Below are 18,885 nucleotides of genomic sequence, written 5' to 3' on the forward strand. Positions count from 1 at the left end.
TAGGATGCCTGCCATATAGCTGCACAATGTGGCACCCAGACTGGGCCCAGATGGGGCTATTCTAACACACGAATATGCTTTAATCCAGACCATTCTGTTGTAGCTCTGGATGTATAGGGTACTTGTCCTGCTGAGGGTGAACCTCTGCCCCCATCTCAAGTCTTTTACAGACTCTAACAAGTTCTCTTCCAGGATTGCCCTGTATTTAGCTTCCCATCAACTCTGATCTGCTTCCTTGTTCCTACTGAAAAAAACGTCCCAATATCCCACATGACTTGTGGAAAAATGCGGTCAAGACTTTATGTGACTGTCTTTCAACAATGGCTTACTTCCATAAAGGCCTGATTAGAGGAGTGTCTGATAAATAATTGTCCTCACGACTGATTCTCCCAATCTGAGCTGTGGATCTCTGCAGTTCCTCTAGAGTCCTCATAGCCCTCTCTGATTAATGTTCTCCTTGCCTGGCCTGTCAATTTAGGTGGACGGCCATGGCTTTGTAGATTTACAGTTGTGCCGTACTCCTTCTATTTTTATTTGGTTGATTTAGCAGAGCTCTGTGAGATCAATAGAGCTTAAGATATTGCTTTACACCTTAACCCTGCTTTAAGCTGGCCTGACCTGTCTGTTTGCTGTGTTGGTTGGTCTTCATGATGCTGGTTGTTCCCTAGTAAAAGCCTTCACAGAACAGCTGGATGTAAACTAGAGTTAAACACAGAAGGGATCTGGAAACAATGGATTTTATTAAGGGTTATAGGAGTAAAGGGGGGTGGAATACAAACAGCATATCAATCATTTATAAGTGTGCACTTCTTGTGCGGTCTATCACATGTAACTTCAATAACATACATTACAAGTTGTGGTTGTTATGTGACAATGTGTAAAAAAGCTGTGTAAATACTTTAGCAAGGAACTGAACGTAACCTGCATATCATTCTATTTTCTTCTCATGACAATTCTACTACATGTTTTCACTAAAAAGAAAAATTTGGTTTAGTAATAAAAGAGCAAAAAGCTGCTTTTAACTGTGATATTTCTCTAACTTAGGTCTAGTCTTTAATAATTAGAGGAACAATCAATGGATACTCGGTAAATAAAAACTTAAAATGAACAAAATAAAAATGTATTCAAATATTCCAGCACACAAAAGATATAATTTGCCTTCTGGGTGCTGGAATTAGATATCTCTTTCTGAATTTTTCTGAATGGAATTTCATGTTGGCGTGACCCTCTGTGTGGAGAGTTGCTCCTCAAGTTGGAATCGGATGAAAGAGGAGGGCGTGTCACCAGCTAGGAATTTTGTCTCAGCGGAATCTTTGACTTTTACCTGGATTTCACATTGTGTTTCCATTTTATTTTCCTTCTGCAGGATTTTCCTCATGGGTGTGGTGACTTCTTGTTTTTTTTAAATCCATTTTATCATTTAGTCCACTTGTAAATTGGTGTGACCATTTGACTCCATCATGTGCTCTTTCAGTTATTCACTGATGCATCAAGTACTCCATACTCGGTGGCTGCTGTTGAAGGCTGGCTGTTATACCAGTGTGAAAATGTGTGCACAGATCCGTTAGCAAGCTCTGCTTCATTTTTCTTTAGTTTTCGTTTTTTTTTTTTGTTTGGCCAACTCTCACACTAGATCATAACCAAGCTTATCTGCCACCAACCATCGAGGACCACCATTTGTTTTTGTTCCTCCTCTCCAATTCTTTATCCCCTTCCACATAACTACTGATGCCTTTGCCCCCAACCTATCGCTTTAAAAGTACACAGTATGTCAAGTTTGACTCACCTGAGGAGACAAAGAAAAGAGCGAGGGGGCCATTGGGACTACACAAGAAGAAATAAAGTGATGTTTCGGGGTAAGCACAGTTTAGGAATAGTCCTGTACCTCTGTTTTCTCACTCCGTTTCTGTTCTTCCTTTTTCTTCTGTTCAGACATGATTTTTTTCCCTCCTCCCTTCGTTGTGTGTCTGTTTCGTGTGCCTGATGACTCCATCTCTCTTTTAAGTTCCCTGATTTGTTTGCATCTTCAGTGGTAACTTTTCCTTCAGAACAAAAAAGCCGAAACCTGTCGAGGTTCAGGCTGTTGTAGAATAGTGAGACATTGTGTGCAATGCTTGTGCTGGTGACTTTGTGTTCCTTTCGCGTGCTTCTTTGTGGGAGAAATGTTTTCGTAATCATTTTAATTTCAGATTTAGGGATGCTAGTCTGAATAATCTGTTAACCAACACAGCTAAAAAGCTTAAAGGCTCTGCTGCCCTGTTAGGAGTTTTCTTTAGTTTCTGACTAGTAACTGTTAAAAGCAACTGTAGATAGTCAGAGTTACAACAACATTCCCTCAGCTTCTCTCCCCAGGATCCGCCCCATATGACATTTGACCAATCAGCTGCAGGCTTTAGATATGTGAAAGCATTAATCTGCTCTCTCATGTCTAATGTCTGTCAGGGAGGGGGAGGAGACAAAAACAATACGTTTAATAAGTGTTTTTGATATGATAAATAAGCAACTTTATTTTTAAAAAGTTCTACTCTTTAACCTCCTCTTCCTCTCTCTGTCTGATTGGTCTGTTTGCAGTTGGAGGAGGACAGACACCAACCACGGCCCAATCAACTGAGGAGGCTGGCCTCCTACGTCTTCTCCTCCTCCACCCTGGAGACAGAGCAGTACCCCCATGCAGGAGGCAGCTTCATCCAGAGGAGCCGCTCAGCTGAGAGCAGCCCGGCCCATGCCACCTCTGCCACTGCCTCAGCACGGCGCCGGCACGCTGGCACTCTGCCGATGCCCGGTAGTCCCCGGAGCAGGCATTCAGTCCTGAACGTGTCAAGGTCTCAGCTGCAGCAGATGTTAGCCAAGCTCATGAACAAAAACAGCAGCTGAAAGGACTGAGAGATGGACTCATAACACACACGCGTATATATACAAGTAACATACACAGGCACAGATGTGTACAGTCATAGATACAGAGACGAACATAGCACATAAACACACAGAAGTGCAGGACTGGTCTGAGAAATTCTCTGGCCTGGGGCAGAATTTAACCCCCCACCCTCACAACTACATTTTCAAGGGAAGCACTGAAAGAAAAACTAACATTTGACTGTAAAGCAAGAAATTCCAAAATACATGTTTAATTTAGCCTATTTACAGCAAAATAAACTTGTTTCATTTTTTTTATTTGTCTTTAATTTCAAAGAACCGCTAACGGATGTTTTGGCATGGACCAAAATTAGATTCTGATGATTGTAAAACTATAAAACAAAAACCTGCAACATGATCGAGCTTTTAATTTAAAACAGAAACAAAAATTTCTAACACTGCTACAATTATAAAACATATTGAATATTAAAAGTGGTATTATCTGAAACATTCAGTAATTATTTTAGGTTCTGATTATTAGCAAAATATTGTGTAAACCTCAGCTAAGTTTAGTAGTGGTTTTTTGAGTAGAATTTCATACTTTGCTGTTCTGATCATTATAAGCTAACGCTGGTATAACTAGCTGATATTAGCTGGTTAGTTAGAGTAATGTGTAGTGCTCCTTTAGTTTTTACACCATGGCTGCATTTGCCAACCTGAAATTGTCCCTAAAAACTGAATTTGTTTTCATGTAAGTGATCAAAAAAATGACATTAGTATTCTTTCAGGAAGATAACCTGCAGTGCAGAGCAACATGTGGGGGAGGGGTGGCTCTGCCTTACTCTGTGCTGCACACAGCCCGAGAAAACACTGCTTAATTTGGCACCTTCTCTGGCTTCTCGTTTAAAGGAAGTTAATCTGTAAGAACTGTATGACACGAAATATTATCAGGTTTGAATCTGTAAGTTTTACACAGGCTTCACCTGGCCAGCTCTGTATCTACAGATATGAATGTGCACATTGACATAACAAACCAATACAAACACAGCACATTGAAAGCTAGATCATACAAGCCATATCACACGCAGCAATACCGCTGTGTTAATAAACACGCAGATTCATACATCCACACAGACGTAGCTCTAGAAACTGTTTTTTTGAAGAGAAGGATCAAAGGAAGATGAGAAGAGTCTAGAAGACTGAGAATATTTTTCATGCAATAAACTCCAGAAGCCACTCAGCAAAGCCAATGTTGCACACGCCACAGACCTGGCAGGCGGGTGGAAACAATGTGAAACTGAAGACTTCCCGTTTTGTGAAGAAGAGGTTTGAAACCCAGTGGGGCTGCTAAGAGACTGTTAAGCTTTACAGTTGTTGCGCATTTTAGAATTTTTTTATGCTGTCATCTTTTTCGGCTAGAACAGAGGAGCGATCGTAGAGGTATGCAGGTCGTCCCAGCGATCAAGCTTTTGCACGAAGACTTTGGAGTCCAACCATCCCGCTCACAGAGCAATACTCTGCTGCTGCTTCACATCATGTCTTTACCTGCACTAGTAATCCAAGTGTCTCGTCCTGACTCCTGCCTCATTAAATGTTGTATGTGAAAACTGTTTCGGAAAAGTCTGTCTGAAGGTGTAAGAAGTGATTTCTTAGACAGAAGCTGGAAGTAAAGTAGAACCATAGGGCCCTAACATCCAAAAATGTCACATAAAGCAAAACGAACATGGCACTCTTATAAACAACTAATTAGGAAAGAAGAATTCACACACTGGCATTTAATATAGTTCAAAAAGTACAAAATAAATTTTTTTTCATGAAAAAAACAACTCATAACTTATGCAACTTGACAAAAAAAAATTAATAGTGAAAATACATATAAGAAATCCAGAACAATGAGTAAACACCATTCTAATAGGCCTAATGCATAACACAACAAAGTCTCATGGTTTTTTGCAAAAGCAATTAAAAAATAAATATAAATATAAACCACAGATTAGTCTATTAGTAAGTGTTGTACTTGCCAATTATAAACTGATTTATTAGTTTGCTTTGTGATTCTCAAAAACATTTTGCATTTGAATTCTTTCTATTTGAAACGTTTTACTGGGCTGTGGAAGCAGGCTGTATGGGTCCGAGGTCGGCCCACACACAGTCAACAGAGAGCAGGCTGTGTTTGAATACAGCTGATCTGAATGCGCGTTTGGTGAACTATTTATTTCACATGTGACCTTTATGGTTCTAAGGGGGCAGTGTCAGAGGTTTGTGCTGTTTATTTTACTGTAGTTAAACAGACGTGCGCTGTAACAGTTTCCTTTTCCTGATTGAATGGCACTTTGAATGTTACATCTGTTGTTTGAGAGGTTGTGTGTTTGACAGATATTTGAGGAATTTTGTCAGTTTTTTCCATCCCTAAAATGCTCATGATTAAAATGCAAACATGCTTATCATACCTATACAAATGCAGACATTTTGATATGTGTCATCGTCGGTTTAATGAGCCTTTCGTTCCTCTGTGGATCATTTAAGTCAAAGAAAATGTTCCTAAAGATGCAAGTTTCAGGCATCCTGTGATGTATATTTTAGAAGCCCTTTCTACTGTGAAAGATCCTTCAAGAACTGTTACTAAAGTCCAACTTGATCTCTTTTTTATCCTGTTTTGTGTAGTAGTGGTTTCTGGGCTTGCGCTCAAACTCAACCAGTCACTGTACATAGAACATTGCTTTCTCATCTTGCTATTAAAAGCTTAAGAAGTAGCAGGTGGAAAATTAAATCCTAGTCGGTCACGGTTATTGTGGTGCAAACATAAAAAATAACTCCCTAATTTTTGAAAGACGTATGAAAAAGCTGCTGTGGTCTGAGGCCCTGTTCACACTAACTTAGACATTGAGCAAAATGGACATTTTGAGGGAGAAAAATACATTTTTAATGTGTAGTCTTAAAAACTGTGAGTTTTAGAAATATGAGAGAGCGGCCTACTTTCTTTTTTGCTGCTTTTTCTTATTTGTGTGTTACTAATGTCACCTTTATCACCACCTACTGGTACAGCAAGGCTACTTCAGCATTTTTTTTAGTCAAAATTTCATTCAAAGCCTGTGTGGATAGAAGTTTTTTGTTTGTTTGTTTTACAAATGTGAGATAAAAAATCACTTTAAAATAGATCTGAATGGAAACAGAACGTAGCAGTTACTCAGGACTTGGAAGCCATACAGTCACATAAGGATTGAGAAGGCAGAGTTTTCAGACTTGTGACAAGGTTTGGTAGTTGCTGTGTCTTTCGAGAGGAACGCACGTCAAGAGCACCGCGGCACGTTTTGTCAGTGTTGGGTGTGTAAACACACGCTGGATGCATTGTGTGGAAGTTTGCCCAGACAGACCCAGAATATTAGACTTGAGACATGGGTATTTAATAAGATGTGTAGAATGATCGATGTCAACGCATCCAGATGCTACCAGTGTGGGTTGTTTAACACAAAATAATAGGGGCATGTTTTTCATGCTTGGTTGATGCCACCAAGGTGTGTTGACCTTTGGAGGGCCACAGTACTCTAAAATAAATTATATTGCCAAAGGTATTTGCTTGTCTGCCTTCACACACATGAATCCAAAAGGTTTAACATGATGTCGGCCCTCCCTTTCCAGCTTTAACATCTTCAACTCTTCTGGGATGCCTACAAGGTTCAGGAGTGTGTTTATGGAAATATTTGAGCATTCTTCCAGAAGTGCATCTGTGTGGTCAGACACTGATCTTGGTCTAGAAGACCTGGCTCACAGTCTCCACACTAATCCATCCAAAAGGTGTTCTGTTAGATTGACGTCAACATTTGGTGCAGGCCAGTCAGGTTCTTCTGCGCCAATCCTTCTAATCCATGTGTTTAGGGAGCTTATTTGGAATGTGGTGCACACTCATGTTGGAACAGGAAGGAGCCATCCCCAAACTGTTCCTACAACTAAGGGGCTGAGCCCAGCCTCACACAATAATCCGCTCTGCACCAAACGTTACACTTGACACAAAGCAGCCAGGCAAGTGCAGTTCTCCTGGTGTCTGCGAAACCCAAAATCATTCATCAAATTGTCAGACAGAGGAGCATGATTCCTCACTTCAGAGAACACAGCTCCACTGATCTAGAGTTCAATGGTGGCATGGTTTACACTGTATCTGAAGCTTTGCATACCTCTTGATGGTATAAGGATTAGATGCAGCTGCTTGGGCATGGGTACCCCTTCCATGAAGCCAAACACTGTTACAGAGTAATATGAACAACACATGAAGCTGTCAGGTCCATAGCTACTGACCCTGCAGAAAGTTCATTCTGTGGCTGCGTTGCTGTCGTTGTCAATTGCTTCCATGACACCACTAACTGTTGACAGTGAAAGGTTTAATAGAGCAGACATTTCAGAAATAGACTTATTTTACAGGTTGCATCTATCAAAGTACCACACTTAAATTCACTGAGCTCCTGAGAGCGAGCCATTCTTTCAGAAATGCTTGAAGAAGCATACTGCATGTCTAGGTGCTTGATTTTATACACCTGTGTTCATGGAAGTGATTGGAACACCTGAATTCAATCCATTTGAATGGTTGAGCGAATACTTCTAGCATTGTAGTGTATGTCATACTTGTCATTAATTAAGTAAGTTTATTAAATGCACGGTCTCTGAATCTTGGGGAGTTATTTTGTAAGTGCTCTTTTATCTGTTTTCATATTAGTCCTTTTGAGTGTATTTGTGCAGTAATATTTTTCATTGATATATCCAGCAAATGTGTGCGTGTGCGTGTGTGTGTGTGTTCCTGTTTTGGCATCACAGTGAGAACTGATATCACCATCAAATTGAGGACCATTTGTCCCAAAGTGAGGACATTTTACCTGGTCCTCACGACCTATTTTGCTAACGGTTAAGTTTAAGACTAAGGTGTGAATTGACTTTAGGTTAAGGTTAGGGTTAGGTAAGCACTGGTAATGGTTAGGTTTAGGGTTATTGTCAGGGTTAGGGCATAGAAAGGGTTGAAAAGGACTGAAAATCAATGGAAGTCAATGGGAGTCAACACATGGTCCTCACTACATATAGCAAAACAAGAGTGTGTGTGTGTGTTCTTGTACTTGTTGCAGAGTGAGAACCATTTTTTGTATTTTTATCGCAAAGTGAGGACATTTTGACAAAGTGAGGACATTTTGACAAAGTGAGGACATTTTTCTGGTCCTCACTTTTCCAAATTCCGTTCTTGGGACAGGGGTTAGGTTTAGGACTAGGGTATGAATTGAGTTATTGTTAGGGTTAGGGTTAGGTATTAACTGGTTAGGGTTAGTGTGAGGGTCAGGGTTAGGCACTAAAAATCAAGGAAAATGAATGGAAGTCAATGGAAGTAACCAAAAAGTCCTCATAAAGATAGTAAAGCACGGATGTGTGTGTGTGTGTGTGTGTGTGTGTGTGTGTGTGTGTGCACATCAGTAACTGTGGTGATCTCAAGACATAATCAGGTTTAAGGTGAAATTTGTGTTTGTGGTTGGTTTCTGATCCAAAAAGAACACCAGAATTTCTTTACTGCTACGTGGTAAGTATTAGCATGCTAACACAAACAGCAAATGTTAAGGCTGAACATCTTCATTGTACGGTTGTTACCAGGCTGAGTTTAACATCCTACAGCTGCTGGTATGTTTGTTGCTGTTAATCAGGAGTTTGTATTTCATCTTCTTTACCAAATCACTTCTCTCATCTCCACCTAAAAATAGCACAAAGTCAAACTGACAGGTGGCTAACTGAGCATTTCAGAACTTATAAGCTCTAAAACAGAAACCACTGGGAGTAAAAGCGACTTTTTAGTATTACATTTATTTTTTACATTTCCATCATTCCTCATTTATCTGTTGCATTTGAGTTAAATCCAAGTCTTCCAGTTGACACGGTCGATCCTGTTTCAGGCATTGTGTGTAGGTTAAAATGCAAATAATGTGGTTAGTTTCATGATTGACTTGTTATAGATATTCTGCAAGGCGTTTGTCTGAAAGATTTAGGCTCCTGCGTTGTTTAGTAGCTTAAGTTAATTATGTGTTTCTGTTTCCGACTGATAGGAAAAAGAGTATCTGTTTTGTTGACTGTATGCGGTGTTTTGTTGTCTTTTCAAATGGATTTAATGGTGAGATTTTGTAGCTCTAACAGCTTTCTTTAGATTATCGTCTTACTGCCATTGTGCTTCCTTCCATCACTGTTTTCTAACATTATTTTTGCACTTTATCACAGTAGTCTAGACTCGGGGATCTGTTTGTGGCAGACGGGCTCACTATATAAATGCAATTAGCTGATGCAATAAATATGTGGGACCTTATTAAAGCTAATATCCCACATATAAATATGATATTTCTCTTCATATTTAAATAATATAATGTTTTTTTATGCATGCATCTTTTAGTTTCAGATTTTGTGGGGATATGCTTACTCAGACATGTTGTTTTGTTGATCTCACTCTTTGAGAAAAATGTTTCTGATGGTCATTTCACCCCTTCAAAATTATGTGTGTGTGTGTGTGTATGTGTGTGTGTGTGTGTGTGTGTGTTGGGGGGTGGGGGCAATCACTGAAGGCACCCCTCATAGCATGTTTCAGTGTGGTCCAAGTTAATTGAGGACAGACAAACCTCTCTGATGATGGTGTTATTCTGCTTTGTAAACTTTGTTTTGAACCTCTTGAAATGTAAAGACTAGCATTTCATTTGAGCTCCAGCTGTCTCGAACACAGGCAGCTGTCTGGGAGGTAGAGTGTTTGGGGTTGCCTTCCTTACAGACAGGGAGCCACAGCAGCCATTACAGCCTCCCATTTACTGTGAACACCATTATAAGTGATGAAAACACTCTGACTGTACGGGAACAACCTGATTGGTTTGATCGACAAAGTAATGAACAAGTTCTGCCATAAAGTGATCAAATAAGCTGTGATTTCAAAAGAAAAGTAGGTTGCATCTGCACAGCTTTCTGGGAGTGTGGCTGACACGAAGTCACCAACGACAAGTTTAAGGAACTAGGCTTGATCAGAGAATCCAGTATTAATCATTTAAAAATGGATTGATCGTGACACAGAACTATATAACTGAGATTGGATTGGGACATCCGACACAAAAAACATTACCACTTTCCAATAGTAATTACCTCACTTGGTTGATTTTTATTAAGATTATTTCAGCCTATTTGATGTTTCTCTTCTCATCATTATATTTAAAAACAGATCCTGCCGTGAAAGCTTATATTTGATTGGTTATGAGCACTGCTTACACAATGTTGAAAAGATTTATTGACTTTGAATGATATATTGAAACATTGAAACAAATAATGACCATGCAAAACAGCTTGTTCCCATTAGACTGTGGCATCTTGTTGCAGCAATAGACCTTTATTGAATGAAGGAATATGGAGTGTAGATTGATGAAATATATTTTTTTCTTCTTCCAAAGCAGCAGTCTTTGGTTTGCCACTGTTGGTGTCGTTTTAGATGATTTCAAAATGTAAGACCTGAACAAGTTCAGAACATGACTTCCTGAGACAGGCTTGGCTATTTATTTTGTGCAATATAAGCCAAAATATTGCTTTCTCCACATGTTAAAGGGCTACATTACCTAAATATGCACCACTTGCTTGGTCATTGAGCTTGTCTTTGAGAAATTCTTTTCTCTAGTGAAACTTACTGCAGCACCAGTTTGGTAAGGAGCCTTATGTTGTTTTCATGCTGAGTTCAGGATGCCCTGCCTGTTTTATACTTTGCATAATTTTATAGTACAGCCTCTTGGAGAATGTACAAAGTGGACTAGCTGCTAACTCTACCTTGTTTTTTATTGCTAGTAAAATATTTAATTTAATGTGCAAAGACTGTCACCGATAAACATTAATGCTGACTCTGGATCGTCTTTATAGCTGTGCCACACTGAGTTACTAACAGGCAGTAACTCCCTCTGTGCTTGACTTGCTGACAACACCAAGATGAAAAAAAGTGGTATGACAGTTTTTCGTATCAAAAGACTGACCGCTGACTGTCATCACTCTTTGCATGAGATTCACATGTGATCTGTTTGTGCGTCACACTCTTCTGACTGTACAATGTCTACAATCAGCACTGTACTGTAGTGACAACAAGAACACAGTGAATATAAACCTCTGATCGCAAGAGGTCTGGGATTTTGTTTCTGTAAATAGCTTCTACTGGAGAAGATACTCACGGATCAGTACTGCTGAGCCCACGGCTTAATGTAAAGTGACAAAACGTGGGTTAGCCCTTTTAGTTCCAACACTGACTTGTATAGCACCTTTTATACTCCACTGTTGATGTGTCATGTACATTTACTGTTTTAGTGATTAGGGATTAGGTGAGGGCGGTGACAGTGGTTGACCATCATCATATTTAGCGCTGTTTAAAAGAACAAAAACATTTAAAATGTCTTTATTAAAATTGTAAGATCACAAAGATCTGGACACTTTTGATGTGGAACAAGTGGTAGTCTTGTTTGAATGTGTTCAACATAGTTTATTTATGAATTGTGGTCAATATAAATTGTGACCAGAGCAATGAAAAAGAATAAAAGAAAATCTCGAACTATCTGGTAAACTTCTACTTGTTGTGAGAAACAAAATGAGGTTTTGAAGGTGCTTTTGAACTCCTCCTTTTAGAATTATGTTGTAATATAAAATGACTGGCTTTTGCATATATGATCTATGTTATTAAAATTATAGCAAAAAAAGATTTGCCAGTGTGATAAAATATAGCTCTGCTACAGATCTGAAAAAGACCTTTAAAAATTCAGTTTTGTTTACATTGTGTTTCCAGAAACTATATGTATTTGCTTCTGAGCCAACATTCATCAATTAAAAAAAAAGAAATGTTTTAATTGCATACCAAAATCCAGGATTTCCGGATTTAATTATCCAATTATAAACAAGTCTATCTGGGAAGTCCTGAAAAACGTTTTTTAGTTTTTTTCATGCAAAAACTACTTTTTCTGTCAATTAAAATATACTAAACTGTTTTGGGATGTCAATTAAGCCATTTTCTGAATTTGAACCAAACAATAAAACTAGCTTAAATACACACAATAATTATAGAAATGAAAAACAAAATGCTTTGTGCATAGTATATCTTTGTCTTGATTTTCTTGGAGTGTCATTGTGAAAATATTGATTGTAGAGAAAGAAAATTGTCTTTTCTCTGGAAGTTAGCACCAATTCCACACTAGATTTATTTTGTTGCATTCACTGGTTTGGCAGTCCCACACAAAATCTCTTCATTTCACACTGAACCAACCATTGTCCCACAATATTTTGAAAATGTAAGTTAAATATGTTAGAAGGCGTTTCTACTGTGAAAGATCTTGTGGTCTTGATGGGGCTACGTTGACATGCTAAAATAGCCTTCAAGGTAAGGTTTGTCGTGACTGAAGTGGCAATGGAAAATGAAAGGATTTTGTAAAAATGCTCAACTGTCCTTCAATGTTTTCGCAATAAAAGTCGTGTTTCTTATCAAGGTGGAGATAACTGAAGAGCTCATAGTGTTTGTTTAGTGTGATGATCCGTGAGTGTCTTTCACTTGTATAAAACATGTATAAGCATTTGTTTTATATCACACTATTATTGTACAGTACTGCTTGTATAATTTACAGGCAAAGCATGTATTTTAAACTTTTTTAAATCCAAACAATAAACTGTGTACATATATACAGACATGTAGACAGTAATTAGGTTTGCAGTTAAACTCTAATAGCATGATAGGTAGCGGGGTTAATGTACAGGCTGTATGATGAATCTTTATGAGGGGAAACACTTGAAAATCACCTGATATTAGACTTTGTGCTAAAGATAAGCTCTGCAATGCATTTTCTGTGCCTTTTTATATCAATGTATGTAATCTAGACAATCTTGAAAAAGCTTGTGTACAACCAAAATGAAAATAAAATGGTTCCGGAACAAATGGATTTGTTGACGTCAGATTTTTTTTACAGGGAATAGACAAATCATGAAAAGCCCTTTCCTTCGGTGGAAAAATGCTATTCATCTATTTATTTAAGATGAATTTCAGTTGTGGCTGCTTGAAAAGATTCCAGCAACTGCACAGTTCAATAAAATAAAATAAAATAAGGTTATTAATGGGTGGAATCCCTCCTGATGGTCTGGGGGCTGTCCTTACTGGGGTCCACGCAGGTGGGCTCTCCTGCAGAGGTTTCAGGTTCATAGTATTCTTTATGAGTGGTAATAATAACTTTTGTATGAAACTCTCAATGTTTTTTCTTTCTTTCCTTCTGTAAATTTAATGTCTAAATTTGAGAGTCACTCTTACGTTGCTTGCTTACCAAGTGAGGTAGTCACAGCCTCGTATCAGCTGACTTTTGCAATAGTAAACAGATGTTGTGGCTCGATTGTGTGATGTAGTGATACAAGCGGTCTGTGCGGCCCGCTGGCTGGAGGAGTTGAGGTGAAAACACACAGAGACAACCTCTGTGTGGTGCATGTTTTACACATCACTTCTTGCTATTAACACACAATGGGTGGGTCGCACTGAGGTGTGGAGATACTGATTGGTACACTTCAGTCAATGGTAGTTCCTTCAGTAGTGGTGACTTTTGAAAAAAGATCAAAACTGAAAATAAACCACATGTCACCAGTAGATTTGACTGTTTAGACAAGCAGATGTCCAAAACACGTACAATGTGTAACGTTCTATTTCAACCAAACTACATAGCTAATAATATCTGGTTAAACTGTGTTGTGGTCCTCCTGCTAGCTGTCACAGTGCATTCAGTGCTTCAATCACAAGTAAGCCATCATTAGTGTATGTATTTCTTAGATGAGATGGATATATCATTACTTTTCTAATGCATCCCATCCCTCACACACAAGCACACCCAAACAACCCTACTACACTCATCGATACCCCTACCCCATCCCCCAAAGTAGCTGAGGAGTTGTCCTGCCTCATTGGTGGCAGAGGTAGAAGGGATGTCGGTGTGAAAAGACTTCATTCCAGGGAATTGTTGATATTCTGTGAATTACAAATGACCATTAGGCAATACAATAACACTGGGAATTACAATATTTCTCAGATCTAGGCACTTCCTCAAAAAAACTTCTGGTTCAGAGCTGCATTGAATCCAGTTTGAAATGGAATCCATTGTAATAAAATTTTGTTGTCTTGTTTGCAGGTCTTATCACCTACAGAGCAGAGCATCCCATTGCCATCCTCTCCTGACTATCGAACAAAGGGTCAGGGTGATGAGATGGAGCACTTCCACATCCTTCCTCAGCTGCAGGCCAAGAGGGCCGACTTTCTCACTGTCATGTTGACTGGTACTCTGCCTCAGCGTAGGAGCTTTGTCACGCCTAATGAAGAGGTCCCAGAACCTCTTGGGCCAAAGGATGATGATGTTACAAAGAGTGAGTCCAGCAGTGAGGCCAGTCAAAAGAGCACTGAACGTAGCCAGGATGCTGCACCTTCAACACTCATGGCAGAGGACCAGAGAGGCCCGAGGGAGCACGCTTCAGCTGCTGATGCAGATCCAGACCTGGAGGATGCATCTAAAACTCTTGTCCTGTTCTCACCTGGAGACACTCGCAAGTCTCCCTGTGGTGGAGAACATGTTCTAGAGGGGGAACTGGGCAGCCCCTCTGCTCCAAATTCTCGTAATGACCGCCTACTTATTGGTGAGGGGATTCAGCCTGAATTATCTGAAACTGGGCGTCTGTCACCGGCTCTCAGGTCAGAACTGAGACCCTCCACTCCCATTGCTCCTGGATCACCTCCCTTTACCAAAGTTGAGCGCACTTTCATTCATATTGCAGAGACATCACACCTCAATGTTATGTCTTCCAATGGTCACTCTGCAAAAGAGAGTGACCGGGAGATCTTTACGGTCACCAGGGAATTGGCTGCAGAGGTTGACATCAATGAGCAGGAGGCTGCATCACTGATGAAAGAGACTGGAGAGGTTTGTGTGCCAGACCAGACCTGTACAGAAGATAAGCAACCAAAAACTGAAAATGGTCCATCAGCCATCTTTCCCATGTCTTTGGAGCCTCCCCCCAAAGTCACCTCACCAGTTCATGATCGTAAAGATCCATCCCCAGAACCTAAGAAACAGCTATCATCCAGTGAGAAAGCTGTAAAACTTCAGACCACTGGATTAGAACCGTTGGATGGCGCTAAGCCCAGAATCCGAAGCAGAATCCCCATTCTTATCTCTGAAGAGAACTCAGAACAATCTTCTTCCCTCTCGGTTCGGGCTCGGCTTCAGCATAGTGCCAGGCAGCTTGATCTGGCACGCTTGCTGGTTCAGAAGCAACAGGGTCACTGGATGAGGAGGAGGATGCGGTCCGGGACATCATCATCGTTGTCCTCTGGAGATGATGAGCGCTGGAGGGCTTCAGAGACTTTATCCATGACAGGCTCAGAGGAGGATATGCATACCTCGGACGAGTCCAGAAGGAGCTCCCGTCTGAAACCGACTGAGGAGCAAGGGTCCAAGGAAAGCAGGAGCAAAATCCCTAGACCTGTCATTCCAAACAAAAGAGGGGGCATTGCTACTGCTGCTTCTCCTCTCTCCTTGCCAGACTCCAAAAATACAAAAGGGATTTCATCTGTCCTCGATGGGTAAGCCTAATTTTTCTTTCTTTTGTGTATTATGCTTTCCAAAAGTGAAAATTTAATTTAATTTTTTATTTTTTATTTGGGGATTTTACTGTCTGTGATTGACCACCACAAAGTAGCAAATAAGTTAAGTGGAAGAAAAATACTCCATTGCATGTGTGTAATTGAATCTTGTTATAAATCCAGCTGTTCCATGAAAGCCTCAGAGGTTTGTTAGAAAACAGGGAGAATGTTGTGGAGAAGTTTTGAACATTTCACAGAGCTCTGTTAAATCCAATATCCCAAAATTGAAAAAAACTACAGCATAAAAATCTGTCGACAGGCTGCTATTAGCTGTGCATTCTACAAATATGGCCTTTCTAGCAGAGTGAAAAGGGGAAAGACATTGTTGAAGGAGAGTCTTAAGAAGTCTTGTTTAAAGTTTACCATAAGCCATGTAGGGCTACATCAAACATGTGGAAGATGGTGCTCTGGTCATATTAGACTAAAGCTGAACATGCAAAACACTGTGTATGACAGAAAGCTAAAACTGCAAATCACTTTGAACACACCATCTCTGCAGCAGAAAACATGGTAGTGGGAGCATCATGCTGTAGGGACACTCTTCTGCAGGAGGGAAAAACAAGCTAGTCAGAGTTAATGGTAAGATATATGGAGCTAAACACAGGACAATCCTGAAAAAAACTGTCAGAAGCTGTAAAAGACTTGGTACCACCTTCTAGCAGGACAACCATACTTAGCAAATCAACCAGAACTACAATGGTACAGGGTTCAATTGAATTATAGTTGAGTGTTAGATTGGCCCAGTCAAAGTTTAGGCCAGTTCTGATTGGGAGTCTGTGGTAAGAACTGAAAATTGCTGTTAATAGAATAGCTCCACCCAATCTGATTGAGCCAGAGGTAATATCCAGTGACAACTGGTTAAGATTTCAGTCTCCAGGTGTGCAAAGCTGGTAGAAATATACCTCAAACACTTGGATCAGCAAACTACTGATTCAGAGGGGCTGAATACAAATCCATCATACACTTTTCAGATTTTATTTGTATAACATGTTGAAGTGAGGATTATTTTCTTCCCTAATTATAAACTAATTTGTGTTGGTTTATCAGTTAAAATGCCAATAAAATACATTGAAGTTATTGGTTGTAATGTGATAAACTAATGGGAAAAACTTCAATACTTTTACAAGGCACTGTAGATGGGGCTCCTCTTTTAAGCCCTCTATGGGTAAATTATTTACTTTAAAGTGACACTTTCAATGTGCTCCTTTCTCCACAGAAATCAGAAAGCTGGTCTAACCACCCAAAGGAAATCTAAGCCTATCTCCTCTAGGTCCTCCTCCTCATGTCCTCGTCCATCAGCTGTCTCCGGCCTACATGGCAGTCCACGGATGCCCCTACGCGCCCTCCTAGGAGGCCGGCGCAGCCTTAGCTCCAACCACTGCAGGACTGACAGCCCCTCCCCTCAGAGGGCATGCCCTTCCAGGCAGCCCCTCTCAGTTCGGGCCCCTACTGTCCCCATGCTACCACCCAGGACTACAGCACCTATGCGTCGCAGCGCCTCCCAGGAAGCCACCGCACAGGCCTCCATAGCCACTGCTCCTGCCAGGACCAGGCCAAAACTCGCCGGTGGGGCTAAGGCTAAAGCAAATACCAGTGACACGGTGGTGCCTGCTAGATAATACAGACGGACTCAGATCTGAGACCTCTCGGTGTATTATCAGTCTTCAGACAAACTAAGCCTCAAAGGTTATCTCAATAAGAGACTGTGATATTACAATAACCTCCAATTCATTTAATGGAAACAGACATTTTTTGCAGGACAGCTAACTGAACTATATTTGGGCTTCCAGTATCCTGACTGACTGTCATACAGGAGTGTTGCTGCCATGGTGCTATGGATGTGTCTGCTGCTCCCTGGTTGATCCCTGATTCAACTTCTTCTCCGGCTGAGAGTCATGGCCCTTGTTTTCATATATTCTCACATAATACAGTACTCCTAGCTTCCCACAACAATGCTAGTCTTTTGTCAACAATACTCTGCTTGGTTCACATTGCATGATAATCTATATCACAAATGCATTGAATCTGTACAGGGAAATCTATATTAAAAATGATTTAATATAGTCCTACCCGTCTTATTTTCCATAAATAGGCCAAATTGGAGTGGATTTAGCGCCGAGTTATGTTGGCATGATTAAAGATTCCCAAATATATTCTGTGCTCCTTATGGCCTTGAATGAAGAGAAGCATTAAAAGTGGACTTAAAACAAAACTGCTCGGCCACTCACCTTCTCCTCATGGTGTGACATTGGGCATGCGTTAAACATTCTATTTTTTGAGGGTTTATTTTGTTTATGCTCTGAACTGTACATAACAAAATCATTTCCATGAAAAACTTCTTAATTTTTTATCTTGCCAAGCGAATAGTAAAGTGTTTAACCTTGTGTTTCAGTGTATTGGTAATAGGCCTTTTTTCTTTCTATCTTTTTTTTTTTGATCGCATGAGAAAAACAGGGTTAGCCATGAGAGGAAGTTATTCCTGCATAAATTTGGTGCAAACTTGTGCTGAATGTTGGACCCCATGTTAGTCTGGAGTTGCAGAGCACTGAGCTGTGAAGTAAAGTCTTGGTAATGTGGAGGAGTGTCCTGTCATTCTTTTCTGTAATGGTTTCCTACAAACGCACAGATGCAAACTCATTGGGGTCCAGTCAGTTGAGATAGATTAAAGGTCTACAAACAGATTTCTGAAAACACAAAAAGAATAAAAGTTTGAAATCTTCAGGACCATTTGCACACACACATATATATATATATATTCATTTTAGTTTATATAGCGCCAATTCACAACACATGTCATCTCAAGGCACTTTACAAAGTCAATTAAGTGGAATTATACAGATTTCAAGTTGGGTACATACATTCCAATTGATCCTACTCGAATTGGTTAAAAGGTTCTCTAAAGATACCTAGCAGATTAAATCGAGTCAGAAACTTGCATTCACTCCTGGATGAGCATGTAGCGACAGTGGACAGTCACATTGACTTCGCAGCAATCCTTTGTACTGAGCATGCATGTAGCGACAGTGGAGAGGAAAAACTCATTTTTAACAGGAGGAAACCTCCAGCAGAACCAGGCTCAGTGTGAGCCGCCATCTGCCACGACTGACTGGGGGTTTGAGAGAACAGAACAGAGACACAAAAAGAACAAAGAACTGATCCAGTAGTACTTTCTTAGAAAGAAAAATATAATGTTAAACGCAGTAGTAGCTCCTTTAGTAGCTTTATCCATGAGAGAAAGACAGCTAAGTAGATAAAATCTGAGCCAGTTTTCAAGTCTAGAGTATGAAAGAGCATATATAGTTAGTCACAGTAAAAGCTCAGTCAGTAGCTATGTCTAAGAGAGACGGTCAAACACTGAA

The 18,885-nt window shown here is 40.0% G+C and overlaps 1 protein-coding gene across 3 annotated transcripts in view; it reads left to right on the forward strand.

Moving 5' to 3' along the window:
* The window catches only part of ttbk1a (tau tubulin kinase 1a), a 66,917-nt gene extending 48,815 nt beyond the window's left edge, over positions 1–18,102 (forward strand). For 2 of the 3 annotated variants that reach the window (XM_047365187.1, XM_047365186.1), the window contains exons 15-16: positions 14,022–15,466; positions 16,743–18,102. In XM_047365187.1, the coding sequence (XP_047221143.1) occupies positions 14,022–15,466; positions 16,743–17,145 (1,848 nt within the window). In that variant the 3' untranslated portion in view covers positions 17,146–18,102. Of the gene's footprint in view, positions 1–2,571; positions 5,503–14,021; positions 15,467–16,742 lie in introns of those variants that run through there. The other variant, XM_047365188.1, reaches the window with a different exon arrangement.
* The last annotated feature ends 783 nt before the right edge of the window (positions 18,103–18,885 follow it).

The sequence above is a fragment of the Girardinichthys multiradiatus genome, chromosome 5, assembly GCF_021462225.1.
Source record: "Girardinichthys multiradiatus isolate DD_20200921_A chromosome 5, DD_fGirMul_XY1, whole genome shotgun sequence".
NCBI lineage: Eukaryota > Metazoa > Chordata > Actinopteri > Cyprinodontiformes > Goodeidae > Girardinichthys > Girardinichthys multiradiatus.